General features: G+C 37.4%; 1 protein-coding gene across 3 annotated transcripts in view; it reads right to left on the bottom strand.

The window, feature by feature from the left end:
• Positions 1-154: 154 nt before the first annotated feature.
• The window catches only part of yeats2 (YEATS domain containing 2), a 47,157-nt gene continuing 28,597 nt past the window's right edge, over positions 155-18,714 (bottom strand). For all 3 annotated transcript variants that reach the window (XM_067363354.1, XM_067363357.1, XM_067363356.1), the window contains exons 19-31: positions 16,908-17,090; positions 16,366-16,702; positions 14,815-14,949; positions 8,538-8,624; positions 8,217-8,391; positions 7,514-7,590; positions 6,084-6,163; positions 5,790-5,991; positions 2,677-2,915; positions 2,506-2,580; positions 2,209-2,282; positions 1,512-1,589; positions 155-1,365 (exon numbers count right to left, since the gene is read on the bottom strand). In XM_067363354.1, coding sequence (XP_067219455.1) covers positions 1,323-1,365; positions 1,512-1,589; positions 2,209-2,282; positions 2,506-2,580; positions 2,677-2,915; positions 5,790-5,991; positions 6,084-6,163; positions 7,514-7,590; positions 8,217-8,391; positions 8,538-8,624; positions 14,815-14,949; positions 16,366-16,702; positions 16,908-17,090 — 1,785 coding nt within the window. In that variant the 3' untranslated portion in view covers positions 155-1,322. The remainder of the gene's footprint in view (positions 1,366-1,511; positions 1,590-2,208; positions 2,283-2,505; positions 2,581-2,676; positions 2,916-5,789; positions 5,992-6,083; positions 6,164-7,513; positions 7,591-8,216; positions 8,392-8,537; positions 8,625-14,814; positions 14,950-16,365; positions 16,703-16,907; positions 17,091-18,714) is intronic.

Genomic DNA, 18,714 nt, shown 5'->3' with positions numbered 1-18,714 from the left:
GAGGCAAACTTGAAAAAGCGGCTAAATGTTGTGGGTAAATCTGCTTACGCATGCATCCCTCTAAAGTTCATCCTGTTATTGTTTTGCTATGTGACATTTCATTTGTACTACGTCAATTGGAAAAAGAATACAAATCAGGACGGATGAATCCATCTTAGTTTTTAATACAAGAATAGTCATTTTCTGATACACAATGTGAAGGAAAAACATCCAGGAGTTCGGTTAGACAAGTGAAGACTGACTTTAACACTGAATAAACACAGAAATACATTCGTTCCCATCCACATAAACACACCAAAACATTTCTTGATGTGTTTTAAACACAAACACACAGAAACTGATGATAGTAAGACAAAACACCCCACCAAACCAGAGGACACAACAGAGAGTTTTTAGCAGGTAATCTGCACATTTTCTTCAATGCCCCCAAAATGACACAAATACAAAAAATAAAACTTCACAATCACTGAAGTTCAATCCTTCATAATTCCTAGTTGTATGAAAATGATTCATATGAAAACAACATGATTAAGACTTTTCGTAGACATTCTTTTCCAAGGTGTTAAACTAATGAAGACGTTTGACTCAAAAAGGGCATTTAAACTCCAGCCAACGTTCTTAAAACCACATGAGCCGATCATTTAAGGGATGATTTCACATAAGCCGCACAAAAAGTAATTACCTTCTCCAAATAAATTCCGCTTGATGAACAGAAAAACAGTAGTTAAATGTTCAATGGCTCATTAAATGTCTGTATTTCTGATTCAAGAAATACCCAAAACTGAAAATTCTGTCATTATTTACTCGCCACCTCGAACAACATGAGGATCAGTAAATCATTCCAGAAAAATCATTTTCAGGTGAACTATTCCTTTAAGACTAGTATAAGCTAAACAGTTCTGTGTCAACGGCAGAGCAGGGTCATGTGATCATGAATTTCATTTGCAGATATTGAGGGTCTTAACGAAGTGTCTACTGTAGTTTTTGCACTGATGCTTACATTAATACACTGGACCATAGTTCATTAATATCACTGAATTAATGTAGGAAGTGTGAAAAACTAATAAATAGAGTGATGTAGCCACATGAAACAAACACTGTGCAGGCTGCATTTTTGTTACAAGATTATGTTACTCTCCGTTTGGTGACTTTCCCTTGAGCTCAGTACCCTTGTGTTGTCCTAACACTGGCTGACTTCCGTTACGACATGGGCAAGTCAGAGGATATTTGCACCTGTGATTGGTCAGCCCTTGCACATTCTCCATCTTTACACAATGTGAGTGTGTGGCAGTCCAACTGTGGTCAGATGCCAAGGGGTGAAGTTAGTCAGCGTGGCTTTCATCCTTCACCATGATGCCCATGTACCTATCAGAGACAGAGATTTAAAAAAATAAATAAAACGTCCTCACGTTTCCAGCTTGTTCAAGACCGTGGGACCACTGATGATAGACGCTGCTGATAGCTGAGAAAAAAAGAAAATATAGAGAAGTCTATAATGAGAGCAAAATTACCTATTAGTCAGAAAATCACAGGTGGGAATAGAGCTAATGGCCTGATGCACGTCCATAGGCGATATCTCTCTCGGAGTTCTGTGGAGACAAGAAGAGAGGGATGAAACAAGGATGGGAAAGAGTGAGAGAAATCTCACGGTACATTTGCTATCTTGATAATAATGGGTTATTGACCTTTGAGCATTAAATGAGAGGTCTTATAGTCTTGTCAAACTGCTGCTTTCTGTTAATGTATGAGACATCGACCAGTTCCTGCTTGACTGATCATCACTATAAAAGGCAGTTACAGAAGAATGTATAAAAGCCTGATGAAATATTCTGCTCGATCTGTGTGTGTGTGTGTGTCAGGCATGTGAATGAAGGCAGATGTGCTGAGTAAGTAGAGCAGCTCTGAGCCAATCTCTTCTCTCTCTCTCTCTCAGGGCTGGGCTTTGCTGCTCTACAACTCACATAAATCAGATTTTCATGAGCTATTCTCAGTGCTCTGATAATTACACATTATCATAAAGCACTTTCTCCAACAATCATGATAGAGTCACATTAGATGAAGTTCAATGCTCAGAGTTCATCAAAATTGACCAGGAAATAATAGTACAAGCTCTATCTAAAAAAGAACAGAGTTTAAAACTCTGAATCCTGCTGGTTTACCCATCTGTCCTGATTAATCTTGTACTGGCATTCAGGCGGACACACTGACCTGTTTTGCTGGGATTTCCCATGGGCATTGGCTAAAGACTCCCTGAGGACTTCGTTGGCAAACTGCTCCACAGCCTATGAGAGATTTAGACAACATTCAGCATTGACATGTTAAAAATGCATCAATCATAACAGTGTCCTTATCAGGGAAAATGTCTGTTCTCACTGAAAGTAAAATGAAGTCAAACAAAAGCAGAAAAAAATCATGATTTGACATGGAAAACAGTAACAAAAAGTACATAAAGTAAACCTCTCTCATAAAATATAAACAAATTACTCAGACTATCAGACTATTTACCTTAAGAATCATGGTCTCCACGACAGGAGCAAAAACATTCTTCTCCACCTCCACCTGCTGCAGCGTGACACCGATCTAACACACACACACACACACACCATTACATGTATGACACAGCAGAAAGTCTGGATGCGGTCAGACAGACTCAAAGATCATTTCAATCTCACTCACCTGCTCCGCCGTGTCTCTGATGAACTGGGTCGATGGGCAGCGCCCCAAGAAAAACTTGGGCTCCTGTTCGGCTTCTTCCTGTTCAAGTTTGACTTTGACCTTAGCAGCGTCTATGTCTTTCACGCTGATGATGTCGAGAGGCTCATCATCTTCCTCATCAGGCTCTGCCTTCAGAATCCTCTGAAGTTGCTCCAGACGTTGAGACAACTCCTCACAGCCTGTCAAAGTCGAGCTACACTCTAACAAGCACACAAACAAACGTGTTAGTGTAAAACAGCACACACTTCTTGACAAACAGCTAGTAACTAACAATAAACTAACAATACTCTAGATCTATGGGATCTGTTCCAATCATTTTTATTATTATTATTATTATTAACAATACTATTACCTTTTATCAATAATGATTATTTGTAATGATCATCATGATCATTTTGCCTAATAATCATTATAAATAATATATTAGTATTATTAATTATGAATAATAATAATAGTTTGTATATAGCCTAATATTTATTGTATGACTTATTATTATTATTATTAGTTTATATATTGCTTAATAATTATTATAATTAATAACTATTGTTTATTATTACTACTTCTACTACTGCTACTACTACTAATAATAATAATAATACATTTATAAAGTGCTTTATATTTATTATTTTTATTAACAATAATACTATTATTTTTTATCAATAATAATCATTTGTATTTTGCCTAATAATTATTAAAGTAAAATATATATTTTTGGTAATAATTATTAATCATAATAGTTTGTATATAACATTGTTTATTATATGAATTTATATTATTATGATTATTATTAGTAGTTATATAGTGCCTAATTATTATAATCAACTACCGTTGTTATTATTATTAATATTTTATAAGTGCCTAATAATTATTTATTTTTATTATTATTATTATTATTATTATTATTATTATTATTAATAGTTTGTATAGTGCCTTTTACGAACCCAAGGATGTTTTACTCTTTACAATGACTCTACAAAAGCAACCTAAGAAAGTACATAAATGAAGACCGAAGGAGGCAGGAAAAAAAATTACAACAAACAAGACTCCTTGGTGAGTATCCTCGCCATCTACTGTCTGTACGGGATATTTTCTAAGGCAGCATGCTAAATGAAAATAAACCTCATTAGTGATTAATTTAAAAACACTCATTATGGACAACATCTCCATTAGTGGTCACTCTGTTCAAACAAACAGCACTCACATTGAGGTGCATTATGCCTCACAGTCGATACCATTAGAGTATGATTTCATCACATTGCTAAGCTAATGACCCAACGCTCTATTAGTAAAAAAAAAAAAAAAAAAGAAAAGAAAAAGAAAAAAAAAGGGTGAATTAGTCCGCTGGATGTAACTGGCATGATTTTCAGAACTAAATAAAATATATTTATAATCAAGACCACCTTCACCATCAGTTTATCGGAATGCATTCTGGAATAGCCTTTTCCGCAAAATGTGCATTAAGGGTGCGTTCACACTTGTAGTTCGGTTCGTTTGGTTCATTTGGTCCGGACCAAAGAAGAAGAAAAAACATTTAGTCCTGGTCCGGTTAACGTTCACATTGGCAATTTTATCACCGAACCAAAGGATACTGAACCTTAAGGCATAGGGATACATTCACAACGAACTTACCGAACATCCAAAACAGTGCTGTTTGCTGAGGTAAATGCGCTCGTTGTGTGTGTGTAGCGGTGCGTAGCCTGTATGTGATGGTATTTTGTCAGCTGGGAACTCGTGAAGAGCTTATAAAATGTGTAAAGTAGTCAAAACACCGGCGGGAATCCATCCGTCACACACACAAATGATCTGCTGCGTGGAGACGCGCGTCTGATGCCTGTGATGGGCAAACTCTCAACTATGACAAGAAAAACCGGCATGCGTGAGGATTCTGTCCTTTTTAGGGTCTCGTCTTCCTGTTTTTGGTTCGGTTACATGTCTTTGGTCCGTGTTGCGTTCATATATCATTCGAACCGCACCAGAGTTCGTTTGGAAGCGGGCCGAGACCCATCTTTTCAGCGGTCTCGGTCCGCTTGTTTGGTGCGCACCAGGGTTCGGATGGCAGCGTTCACATATGTTCAAATGAACCGCACTAACCGAGCAATCGCACCAGGGTTCGTTTTAATCGAACCAAACATGACAAGTGTGAACGCACCCTAAATGTGACATAAAATTTTAGCCAAAATTAACTTTACTATCCACCTTCTTCCTACGCCTCATGACGCTTTGAGTAACTTCCGTTATACTCTGGGCATAGCTACGTGGTCTCTGGCCACCATTGTTGTGCAAGCATTTTGATCGCATTAACTTTCTATGTTAAAATAACTATGACACTGGCACAAAGGCCATGCACACACTCCAGATGAAATAAGTTGTCACTTTAACTCTTAATATGGAAAAATTAACAAGCCCAAAGATGCCTATAACAAGTGGACATTGCATTTTGACCAACAATAATTACTGTATTTATCTGCTTCAGAAACATTCCCGTAAACACTGCTTATAGGGATTAGAAGTGAAAATGGGAAACAATTTTAAAGCATCCATGTGAAAGCTAACCTGGAAAGAGACTTGGGGGGTGGGGGGACTGAGGAACAACTCTTAGTGCATTCCAGTGAATTATTCATGGGATATATAGCATATATCGTAGATTAAACCCAAACTGTAAGTGCCGGCTCATTGGGAAAAGGGTGGATAAGGCAGCATAATTCCGATATCTTATGACTGTGCATCTGGAGCATGAGAAGCCTTAAAATGCTGTCTAGGCAGGAAGCTCAGTAGGGATTGAAACAGAGCTGATGTTGAATTTCAGCTGCTTATGACCGAACTATGATTTCTGAGAGCTGAATTCATGCCCAACTCTGAATACTGATTATCTCATCATTATACAGGCTAATGCACCATCACTGAGAGACAGAGAACACTACTGCATTGTCTGTGCCAAGTCTTGTGTAAGTCAAAGCTCTGGATAGCTGATAGAAACAGAGGACATGATGAATTAACCTCAACCACGGGTTCAAAACACACACAAACCCTACTGGACACAAGCATGTGTGTCGTTACATAAAATACACACTCACCCGGTTCACTGTCGATCTGCGTGAGTATGTCCTCAATTGAGTCCTCCTCTGTGCGCTGGGGTTCAGGGTCAGGGGGTGTGTAACCACGGAGACGGCACCAGTGGAGCACCTCTTTAGTTCTGGGTGGCGTGAGGGCCTGAAGCCGAGGGGTTCTCTCTAACAGATCAGCGCACACACGGCGCACAGCCACTGCTCGCTGCAACTACACAGAGAGAAAGACACAAATTAAATGAACACAATCCAAAAGAGTTTACAGAAGTACTCAGACTAGATGAAACACAAACACTCCTGTACCTCTGCAGCTCTGCGTTTGCCAATGTTCCATGAGTAGTACTGATCCACAGAGGTGGCGCAGAATGGATGAGAGTCCTCATCTGTAAAGCACACACACACCTCTGTTGGTCTGGCTTAGGGTAAATTTACATTATTTAAGTGGACTAGGGCTGCACAATTAATCGAAATTAAACCACACGTGATTTGGCAATTGGCTCATTTTTTATGAGCAGCTTGTCAGTAAAGCACAGCTAAATTCTGCTCCATCTGAAAGTCACAAGGCGCTCTCGCACAGAAACTCCAAATATGCCCAGCAGAAGAAAGATAACGCACATAGTTCCAGGAAACCCCTGATTAGCTGAATAAACAGAAGATTGAACCACTTTGATTGATTAAGCATGGCTTATAAACACACAACTATGACAATATATGGTTTATCTGATTTCTTCAAGGCTTTGCGGGTATTTTCATGATAATAAAGTATATTTATAATGCAATGCTAATGGACATAGCCTTTATCACTATACAGAATACTATGAAATAATTTGTTCTGTGCCTTATTCTGTGTAAGAAGCTACATCATCTCAAAGAAGGATGCTATTTATACACTCAAATGACATTATGAAATGAGTTTGGAGTAAAAACACGTTATTAAATGTTGTCTTTTGTTGGACAAGAGGTTCATAAATGTTTCTCATGTTTGGAAAGATGTGTTGCTTTTTCAAATGCATGTTATAAGTGACTCAAACTTGCAGTGTTTTCAGATGGAGCAGCATTTACTACTGATCATAGAGCCATGCTTCTCTGACAAGCTGCGTATAAAAAAAAATAATCACAGCCTTTACGATTTCATAATTGATTGCACTAAGCCAAATGGTTTAAGTGGGAATTCAGGGTAGTTTTGATTAATCGTGCAGCCCTAAAGTGGACTAAATGATTGAAGAATGCTGGTATATGTCTGTCATGTCACTGGAAGAGTTATGACATTTTGATTAAAATGATGGTTCCAAAAAAAAAAAAAAAAAAGAAAAAAGAAACACGCCATCTTTAAAAAAAAAAAAAATGGGGTTACTATGATTTTTTTTAAAGAAATGTATTACATTTATTCAGCAAGGATGCATTAAATTGATCAAAAGTGAAAGTAAAGACTTTTACATTGTTTGAAAAAATTCTAAAAATAAATGCTGTTCTTTTTATCACAGGAATAAATTACATTTTAAAAAACATAAAAATAGAAATGAGTTATTTTAAATGGTAATAATATTTCACAATTTTACAGTTTTTACTGTATTTTTGATCAAATAAATGCTTGGTGAGCATAAGAGTTAGTGAAAAAACAAACTAACCCCAAACTTTTGAAAACCAGTGTAAGCATGGATGAATAACATGCCTTGAACTAGGGTGAATTTTCATTTCATGCTGACTTTAAAAATCTTTGAAGTTAAACTTACTTTTCTCAGGGATAATCAGAGGAAATTTCTTCACTATGGCCGTCAGAAGTTGTGTCATGTTCTCGATGTGCTCCGTACTGAAAGAGATTAACCATTTTTCAACAAATACGTTCACAAATATTACAAGCTTTCAACATTATAAAAAGTTAAAATGAGAGTTTCCTGCACTGACATTGAGCAGCAGTGTTACCCCACAGCAACACAAGGTTTTTGTTTTTTTAGTTGTGATTTTGCAGACTAGATTGAATGTGATACGAGAGAAAGACTAGTAGGCATTGCAAAATAAAAAAGACAATAAAAATATGAAATCTTTCTCTTGTGTTTTACTCATTAGGTTGTAGTGCCACAAGTTTGAATTGGTCAGAAAAATTGCTTGCCAAGTTAGAATTGGTCTGAGCGAATAAAGAATTAACTATTTATTCACTCCAGAAAATGCAAGTCATTACTTTTAGTGAAATTTCAAACTCAAAAAGTCAGCACTATTTTAAAGAATCTTTAAGATCAATTTTTTTTTTTAAAGTTTCATGACAATTACATCAGTATTACTGCTGACTAGTTGTTGCTATGACAACTTTAATTAAAAAAATTACAATGGTGAATGTGCATATCTGTGGGTGTCAATGGCCATCTGCAGAAACAGAATCCTTAAGGAAACGCAGATATTCAGATCAGGACTGAGACACATTGTGTGTGTGCTTCTTACTTGATGAGTTCATGTGTTGTAGATTCCATGCCCTGTTCTTCTTTAATAGCAGCTGTGTCTGTGGATGTAGGGGTTGTCACCAGGGGAGCAGAGGTGGGTGCTGAAGAGGCTGGAGCAGATGTTTGGGGTACTGGAGTCGTACAAGTGGAGCCAACCAAACCAGGTTCAGTTTTAACTATGTAACGTGACAAGCACAACAGAGGTAAAGAAAAAGTATGAATTCATTGGATTGAACAGCTATACATGAATAACACCTTGACGTCATTTCCACTGTATGAATGTGTGTGTGTGTGTGTGTGTGTGTGTGTGTGTATGTCTTACCTTGTGCTACAGGTGTGGATGTTGAGGAAGCAGTTCCTGAGCTCGTGGTTGTGTTGCTGCTAGATGCTTTAGCACCAGACGGCACAACTGAAACAAAACATACATAGGTTTACTTTATCAGTCTAAAGTTTTTATTCAGTAAGTTTTTTTTTTTTTTTAATGCTTTTATTCAGCAAGGATGCATTAAATTGATCAAAAGTGACAGTATAGACATTTATAATAGTACAAAAGATTTCTATTTTAAATAAATACTGTTCTTTTGAACTTTCTATTCATAAAAGAGCCCTGAAAAAAACGTATCACGGTATAAAAACAAACTGCTATGTCAGATTGCTGATTTCAAGCTTTTTCAGAGCAGCACTTTTTGGACATCCAGAAGTTATTACTACACACTCAAGTAATTTTGGTTGGCCATTTAAAATTTCTTTCTGTCTATTTCACCCATCGAATAGCTTTACAAAAGCTATTGTAACAAAATGAACAGCACAGAACGTGCCTTAGTAATATGATTGATATTGTATCTATGATACAGCTAACTAGGCCTGAAGGAAAAATCTTTTCTGGATAGTCCCGAATGAGTCCGAGGCACAAGGGTAAATTGACTTTGACTTTATTATTTTTGGATCATTACTAGACAAGCCATAATACAAAAGTATTCTATATTAGTCTGCAGTATTCATTTTTTATCTTGGTAATTATCTGCCACCTTGGATAAAAGCATCTGCTAAATGCATTAATTTAAAAATGTAAATCTGGGGTCATCTGGGATACCATTAGCACCAATAATTGCTTTTAGGTTTACTTTAATTGCTTCAAAGGCAACAAAAATTGCTTTTCTGATCATGGGAGACCAGCAGCAACACAATGTGTAGCCTTAAAGGGACAGTTTAACCAAAAATGAAAATTCTGCCATCATTTACTCACCTTTAAGGTGTTCCAAACCTGTATAAATTTCTTTATTCTGCTGAACACAAAAGAAGATATTTTGAAGAATGCTGGTAACCAAACAGTTGAAGGTAGCCACTGACTTCCATAGTAGGTAAAAAATACTATGGAAGTCAATGGGGTCGGTCAACTCTCTGGTTACCAACTATGGAAGTAAAATAATGCCAAATGTTTTTGAAATAAAAAGCTTGTTGAATTGCACTATTTGAAAAAAAATATGCATTACATTAGCTGTACTTGCATTTAGATGCACTGTATTTTTAAGGCTTGCATTTTTATGGGCTGAAATTCAACATGGTCGTATATTTAGGCTGTGAATATTTCAATTAAAAATATTTCACACACATTTTCATTATTAAAAATTCAATAATTCATATTCACCTTTTAGATTTCACTTCCAAAATATTCATTCTGTTTAAAAATACAACCTATAAAATTCGACTAGCAATTTTCAGTCCATTTTATTTCGCTTTACAAATTCGCTTCCACAAATTCAGTGGCTCAAATTCGGCAGAAAATTCAACATTTCACATCCGGGAACTGCAGGAAGAGCAGTAGAGTGCCGATGCATCATCTCTATCTGCTGTTAGTCTTCTTCACCAGCAGGTGTCGCTAGCGGCTGTTTAGGAAGACCAAAGCAACACTAGTAAGTCATCATTCATTCATAAAAACGGATTTACAGAAATGGAGCAAGTGGTAAGTGAATGTGTGATGATTATCAGGGCCAGTATAAATGCAGAAAAGCTGATAAAGACACAAAAGCTGCATTTATGTTTAATTCAGTGTATTTACGCTTACTTTCCCTGTGTAGCTACAGCTTTCTCTCCAGTGAACAAGATAACGTTATTGCCCGATGCTGGTGTACAGATCAAACGTTAAATCTGAGATATACATATATTTCTCTCTGTTGATAAGTTTCCTTAAATTTATATCGCAGCGCGGTGTTGTAATAATAGGGTTTCCCTCATCCGTCATAGGATTCCCCTGCCATCAGGACATATAAACTCTTAACACAGCTTAATGGACTCGTACAGTGATATAAAAGACCAAACTCGCACCTCATTTGTGATGTAGGTTAGACTATATAGGCTCCAAGAAAGCAGATACTGGCATTAAGTTGATTTGACGCTGAACGTTTGATTATAATATTCGCAAATTTAGGGACCGTCTCTAAAGTTACGAAATTCTGTATTCACGTTTCTACCTTCAATAGCATTTAAAGAGAATGACTTAGTCACAAAACCAACTCTAAAGTGTTTATCTAGGTGTCAGGTATAATGCAAACCTTTTAGATTATTGATGTTTATTAAAATAAAAGGTAACACTTTATATTAAATAGTTGATATGAACGAACAATGAACTGCACTTCTACAGCACTTACTAATCTTTGTTAATGTTAATTCCAGCATTTACTAATACATTATTAAAATCAAGAGTTGTATTTGTCAACTTTAGTTAATGCATAGTGAAGTAACATGAACAATGAACTGCTGTATTTTTATTAACGTTAACAAAGATTAACAAATACAACAACAAATGTGTTGCTCATGGATAGTTCACATTAGTTAATACATTATGAACCTTACTGTAAAGTGTTTCCAAATAAACTGTCAAGTAATATGTAAAGATTGCTATGTATTTCACTACTGTATTGGATAATTAGAAGCTCAATAACATTTGATGAGAATGATTTACAATCACCAAAACTACCTGTGAAGTGTTCATCTATAGGTGCCAGGTCGAAGAGTGATGCACCCTTCTCTCTCTCTCTCTCTCTCTCTCTCTCACACACACACACACACACACACACATTCAAACACACTCAACTCAAAGTACATGCACATATACTTTTTCTTTTTTTTACACATTCATCACACAATTAGTTCTACTTTGTTAATTTTATTTCTAAATTTTATTTAAAATTTGTATAAGCAGGATAATCTATGATCAGGTAAAATAAAAAATGAACAAAGTAAAAAAAATTGTGTGATGAACATGTAAAAAAAAAAAAAGAAATAGTATATATGCATGTGCTTTGAGTGAGGTGTGTTTGAATATGTATATGTGCATGTGTGTCTACAAGATTTTGGTAGAAGGTAGAAACGTGAATACCAAATGTCGTAACTTTAGAGACGGTCCCTAAATTTTCGAATATCATAATCAAACGTTCAGCGTCAAATCAACTTAATGCCAGTATCTGCTTTCTTGGAGCCTATATAGTCTAACCTACATCACAAATGAGGTGCGAGTTTGGTCTTCTATATCACTGTACGAGTCCATTAAGCTGTGTTAAGAGTTTTATATGTCCTGATGGCAGGGGAATCCTATGACGGATGAGGGAAACCCTATTATTACAACACCGCGCTGCGATATAAATTTAAGGAAACTTATCAACAGAGAGAAATATATGTATATCTCAGATTTAACGTTTGATCTGTACACCAGCATCGGGCAATAACGTTATCTTGTTCACTGGAGAGAAAGCTGTAGCTACACAGGGAAAGTAAGCGTAAATACACTGAATTAAACATAAATGCAGCTTTTGTGTCTTTATCAGCTTTTCTGCATTTATACTGGCCCTGATAATCATCACACATTCACTTACCACTTGCTCCATTTCTGTAAATCCGTTTTTATGAATGAATGATGACTTACTAGTGTTGCTTTGGTCTTCCTAAACAGCTGCTAGCGACACCTGCTGGTGAAGAAGACTAACAGCAGATAGAGATGATGCATCGGCACTCTACTGCTCTTCCTGCAGTTCCCGGATGTGAAATGTTGAATTTTCTGCCGAATTTGAGCCACTGAATTTGTGGAAGCGAATTTGTAAAGTGAAATAAAATGGACTGAAAATTTCTAGTCGAATTTTATAGGTTGTATTTTTAAACAGAATAAATATCTTGGAAGTGAAATTTGAAATATGAATATGAATTATTTAATTTTTAATAATGAAAATGTGTGTGAAATATTTTTAATTGAAATATTCACAGCTTAAATATACGACTGTGTTGAATTTCATCCCATAAAAATGCAAGCCTTAAAAATACAGTGCATCTAAATGCAAGTACAGCTAATGTAATGCATATTTTTTTTCAAATAGTGCAATTCAACAAGCTTTTTATTTCAAAAACATTTGGCATTAATTTACTTCCATAACCAACATTCATCAAAATATCTTCTTTTGTGTTCAACAGAAGAAAGGAATAGAGGTTTGAAACAACTGAGTAAATGAAAACAGAATTAAATTTTTTGGGTGAACAATCCCTTTAATAACTTGAATAACTAGATTGGGTGGACTATGTAAAGTACTAAATAACTAAATCTGTTGCACGGTGATGATATAGTGTCTATCGATAAACATTTTGCTATATTGTAGTATGTAAATAACTATATTTATATTTACTATATATTATCTGGAAATAACATTTTTCATTTTGTGAAGTTACATTTTGTTCATATTGGCCACCCCTAGTGCTAATTTAAGCCGGACACACATTTAACGACTAGCTAAAACCTTCTAAGACTGTGCTCAACATACAGCGATTGTTTCCTGCGACTGAAGCAGATTTATATACTTACACATGGAATTTGAACACCGACTGGGGCGCAGACTGAACGCAACTGGCTCTGACTGGATGTGTTTGAGTGCGATCAGGCATAAGTATCAATTTACATTCATAATCGGCCTTACAATCGTTAGGTGTGTCCCCGGCTTTAGTGAAAACCATCATTCCGACATGACTAAGGTGACATTAAAGTGTTTTTTTATGTTCTGATTCATACAATTCCTGTTGTCTTTCATAGATGTTAAGAGCACTCAAGCCTGCTATTTCTCAATTACTGAATCCTGTAATCTCTCAATTACTTTCTTCCTTACTCATATCCCTATCACTATGACAACAGCTTGCATATTGGCCTGTCTTCCTGCTCTGATGTACTGATGTACTGTATTCATTCAACAATAAATAAACCAAACGGAGGCAGCTTCCACTGCCATGGTGCCACACAGATCAATCTAAAACAAAGCTAGCAAACAGGTAGACAGAACGCAAAATGAGAAAATGAAAACCATATCTCACAGGAAAGTATCTCTGGAGCTCTTTTCACTTATTACTGTCATCGCTGATGAATGCTAAACAAAAACAAACATCTCTGATAAATACAATCTGGCAGGCTTAACATGGCTGACAAAAAATGTCAGTCCATGAAGGCTGGCAGAATAGAGGGTATGCATCGACGTCAATTTCCCGCCGAAAACGCGTTCCCTCAGTTGGACTGAGTGGCAAAAGAACCTGCTGCGTGACTGGATTTAATAGGGGAAACTGCGAAAACGCGAGTAAAACTAACGAATTACACTAAAGGTTGGAATTGAATGTTTTCCTTACAACTTGTCAAATAAACCTAATCCATGGATACTGACATGCAGCCAGGAGTCGTGTTTCCTGATATTTACATGTGTCTGATTTCGACGGTGGGGAGACACACAAAGGAAATCTGCCTGTGAACGCTTTATATAGGTAGATTTAAATCCGCGTAATCACTTATATCAATGTTATATCGTCATATTGTCCAGCTCTAAAACATATATAGTTTTATAGTATAGTTTTTGTCAGTGCTGTGTATTTAAAAACACCCAATTATGCAGAATATAAGATGGTAAATATTTAATTAATGAGTTGTCAACATAATATATAACAATATATACGGTATGATTTTACCTCAAAATCCAACAATTTGACACAAAATGATAACTGCAAATCCATGTTACTCTGCTGGAGTCGAGCTGTTTCTCTGAATTGCAGCAATCCATTTGCTTTTTTTTCTGTAGCTTTCGCAAGTTTTTAAATATATACCTTGGGTTTTGTGTCAAAGGTATTTATACAGTCAGTCGCAAAGCTCTTGTCCGTTTTGGACGTGTTTTGTGTGTTTTTCGCGACGTTCACACTGAAAACCAATGCTGCCGCTCAGTCTTTTGCCACTCAGCGGCGTGACCGCTGTCGCAACGGTCGACGGTGACGTCACGTGCATACCCTCTATTAAAACTCCACAACCTGAAACAGCCCATCACAACATGCAAGATCACCTTGCTTAAGATCACAAATGTGATGAATCATGGATCAAAACCTACAATCTTTTGGTTATCAGCCTTGATCTACAAGTGACCTCTCTAGGTTTTGGAACAGAGATTATGTGTCAAAGTAGTTAACTAGAGCATGAAGTTGAAAATAAGAAGTCTAACTTGAAAATATTACAGACTCATAGCCTTCAGGACTTTAGAGAACAGGAGTGTGAGTAAGGCTGTGTGGGTATCAGAGGAACTGGGTGCTGTTACCTTTGCCAACAGGCATCAAAATAGTCTGCAGTGCCGAGGACCCACTGCCCACACTGAGCTGCTTCAGCTGATTGGCTGGGATGGTGAGAACCGTCTGCTGGGAACTGGACTGAGCTGGGTGCAACTTCAACATACCTGCAAGTGAAGAGAATCAATATGTGAACAAAACTGCAGCCACAAATCTCAACAAAAGATGCATTTCAAGCTATGGATGGATGAACTTTATGGCAATTAATTCAGAGAAGGGGTGGACAGCTTGCATTATCCAAAAATATGCATTTTTCATTTTTCCATTCACGAATCATGATACAGTTACTGTAATATACAAAGTTATAAGACTGTTACATACTACCCACCCCTAATTCACTGTGTTGAGAAATATTTATTTCACTCCTGAAACTTAATGGCCATTCAGTCACCAGATTACATTTTATGTAATTACATTTGGGATCTGTGAGAGCTTTAGCGGTTTTTCATTCTAAAAGTGTGGTCATATTAGCAAAATTTTGTGTGCAAAAAAGGTCCATTGTCTACTGTCAATAGTGCAGCGATATATGAAGCACAGCTCACAAAGAAGTCACTTTTAAACCAAGCAGCTTTCTGTTAGTCAGTGCTGCAAATTCGCATCACCAATTTGAACCAGTTGTGAAATCTGCATGGGGAAATCTTTCACCCTCATGCGAAATTCCAGATGATTTGGACTTCTATTAAAATTACTGGATTTTGCTGGCAAAAACTGTAAATGTGGTAAATGTGACTGCACCTTAAAGGATTAGTACACTCCAGAATTAAAACTGCCTGATAATTTACTCAACCCCATGTCATCCAAGATGTTAATGTCTTTCTTTCTTCAGTCGAAAAGAATTGAAGGTTTTTGAGGAAAAGATTCCAGGATTTTTCTCCATATAGTGGACTTCAACGGGGGACCAATGGGTTGAAGGTCCAAATGCTGTCTTGTAGCTGTCAGGAGAAAAGAAAGCTGATGCTCTCCGTATTTTTTTCGTCGTCTCCAAGCGTTTATATGTAAATTGCGCAAGCTTATTTTGTGATTAAAAAGTATATACATTTTTATTTATTTAACGATCGGTTCGCTTAATTTCTTTTCGACTAGGGCATTTCGTCAGTAAAGCTGGTTCCCTGATTACCGCCATCACCTGCTTTCAAATGGAGCGGCATTTAATAGACAGAGCCGTAGTTCACTGACAAGCCACGCAATATCGCGTTCGTTATCGAAGGCGATTCATCTGTGATAATGAACGCGATATTGCATAGCTTGTAAGTGATCTACGGTTCTGTCTTTTAAATTCCACTCCATTTGAAAGCAGGTGATGGCGATTTCGCGGTAATCAGGGAACCGGCTTTACTGACGAAATGCGCATGACAATCGCATACGGTATATCGCCCAGCCCTATTTTCGACTGAAGTAAGAAAGACATGAACATCTTAGATGACATGGGGGTGAGTAAATTATCAGGAAATTTTAATTCTGGATTGAACTAATCCTTTAAGGACAAAATATTTGGCAACTCTGGCAAGCAGATGACTGATTACCTGAGATGGTGGCAGCAGTTTTCCCACTGAGTGTTCCTCCACCAATCAGTGAGGCTGCAGTAACCAATGAGGGGCTGGAGCTTTTGGACCCACCCACAACAGATGACCCCGCCCCCTTTGACAGACTGATGAGAGGCATGTTGACGGTCTTAGCGACTGTGACTACGGCTCCAGTGCCAGAGGCAGAACTCTTTGCTGTGTTGGCGGCAGAGCTAGCGCTCTTGGCCGCACTGATCACCGCAGCTTGATTGGCAGCTACAAGCACAGGGTGCTGCGGTGGTGCTTTAGCTGTCTGAAGTAACGGCTGAGTGGAGGATGCTCCACTGGCTTCTGCTGACTGTACAGGAAAAAATATTAGAGGGACTGTAGAATGACAAAGTGGCTTGAATATATCAACTTTGTGACCCATGCACAAGACAAGTTTCCATAATGTCAAAGCAAGAGATTGATGGTAAGGATGGAGCTACCTACTGAGTATGTCAATTCTCAGGTCAATGTGTCATGCCTTGTCAGACAATATAGAAAAAAGTTACATCCATTACCTGTTGAGAGGTTGGTGTGGAACTGGGAGTTGTTGGGGTTGAGCTTGTGGCAGTGATGACACCTCCCGTCATTCTCAGGGTTGTTGTGCCTGGTTTGTTCAGGTGACTTGCAGCGGCAGCTGTTACCATCTTCACTGAGCCGTCTGACAGCTTCACCTGAGAACCTTGAGACCCACCCACCACCTGTCAATCAAACATTAAGAGAAAGAAATTGAAAACCCCAAAAATGCATATATAAGAAGCTAATTTAAACAGATTGAGCCTTAGGCCCTGTGTCCAACTGGTATTGAAAAGTGTTTTGGTCAATCGGATCACAAGTGGATGATGCTAAATACAGGTGTAAACGGGGTATAAAAAATTTTGAGCTTGTCCACTTTTTACCACTTCCAGAGGTATAGTCGAAAACACGTGACCGTATTGCTTTTGTAGTGGAAATGCTTATGTGGTCGAACGCGTTCAAACTGCCACTAAAGTCCGCCAACTGACTTAGTAAATACTATGGAGCACACTAGCCAGACAGGATTTAAACATTGTTGACTGAAGACCCAAGTTTGGTTTGAAGATGAAAAACGTACCAATCACCATTCTGGGCTTGTGGCTGTCTGGAGAAAAGAAAGCTGATGCTCTCTGTATGGTTTTCTGTCGTCTCCAAGGATTCATATGTTTTTTCTCCATTAGATCAAAAGATCTGTAAAAACCCATACATGTACCGCCCATAGACCCTCCTCTCGAATAAATCAGGACAGAAGTGGTAGAAAGTGGACAAAAGAAACGGATTAAAATATCAGGTGTAAATGAGTATGTATCTCCCTCGTCCACTTGTGATCCAATCAACCAAAACATAATACCAGGTGGAAAAGGGCCTTAGACTTGCATGTAATGCATTTAGATTTAATGCATTGTTCACAAAAACAAGTGCAATGATTTAGCAAGAAGACTTGTTTCTCACACTCATTCTTGCATGTTCAGTTCCTAAGGCCCATCTCGTTCCTTTTAATATTCCTTCTCTCTCTCTCTTAAGTACACAGCAAATACCCTTCAAACACAAATACTCCAGCACAACCTCCAGAGTACTCAAGTATGTCAGGTGCTGAACGACATGTATAATCATTTTACTGTACACAAACAATTTCTAGCAGGTCTATCACACCAGAGAAAAAGGACTGATTTACTTGTGCTGAAGGCGATAAGAATTATTATAAAAAAATTATGAGCAGAAATCATGGTGCCCTATGTGCTGCACTTTATGATGAGAATAATGAGGGCAAGATTCAAATTGATAATTAACAAGAAGAAAGGTAGCAAAATAAGGAAGGAAGGAAAGAAGGAAGAGAGGCATATGAGCGTGTGTTTACAGGTTGAATTACAGCTCAAATGTCAGCTGCAGGCATACTCATTAGCCTCTATCTGATAATCAGGACACACACACACATATAGAAAGGGCTCTAGAGAGTGTGAGCTCTTCAGAAGAGGCGTTGTGTAACACTAATGAAAGTGCAGCAAGTGGAAAAAAAGAAAAAAGATAAAGAAAGATCAATGAGATGGAGAGAGAGAGCGAGAGAAAGCAAGAAATCAATGATGGAGAGGGAGGAAATGATGGCAAACCCCTGAATACGTTTGCTTTTATATAGTAGCTAAACTGATCCCACTCCTTCTGGGTCACTGTGAGTGTGTGTGTTTTAACATTTAATTTCTTTATTTTATTAAAGCTAACTATGACTGTTTTAGCAAGAGAAATTAATCTGCTGTTGAATTCATCTCAGTGTTTTCTGCATCACTATCTACAGACCCACAGAGAAATTATATT

This window comes from Chanodichthys erythropterus, chromosome 16 (assembly GCF_024489055.1).
Source record: "Chanodichthys erythropterus isolate Z2021 chromosome 16, ASM2448905v1, whole genome shotgun sequence".
Lineage (NCBI taxonomy): Eukaryota > Metazoa > Chordata > Actinopteri > Cypriniformes > Xenocyprididae > Chanodichthys > Chanodichthys erythropterus.
The sequence above is the reverse complement of the archived record's forward strand: the minus strand, read 5'-3'. Positions and strand labels throughout refer to the sequence as shown.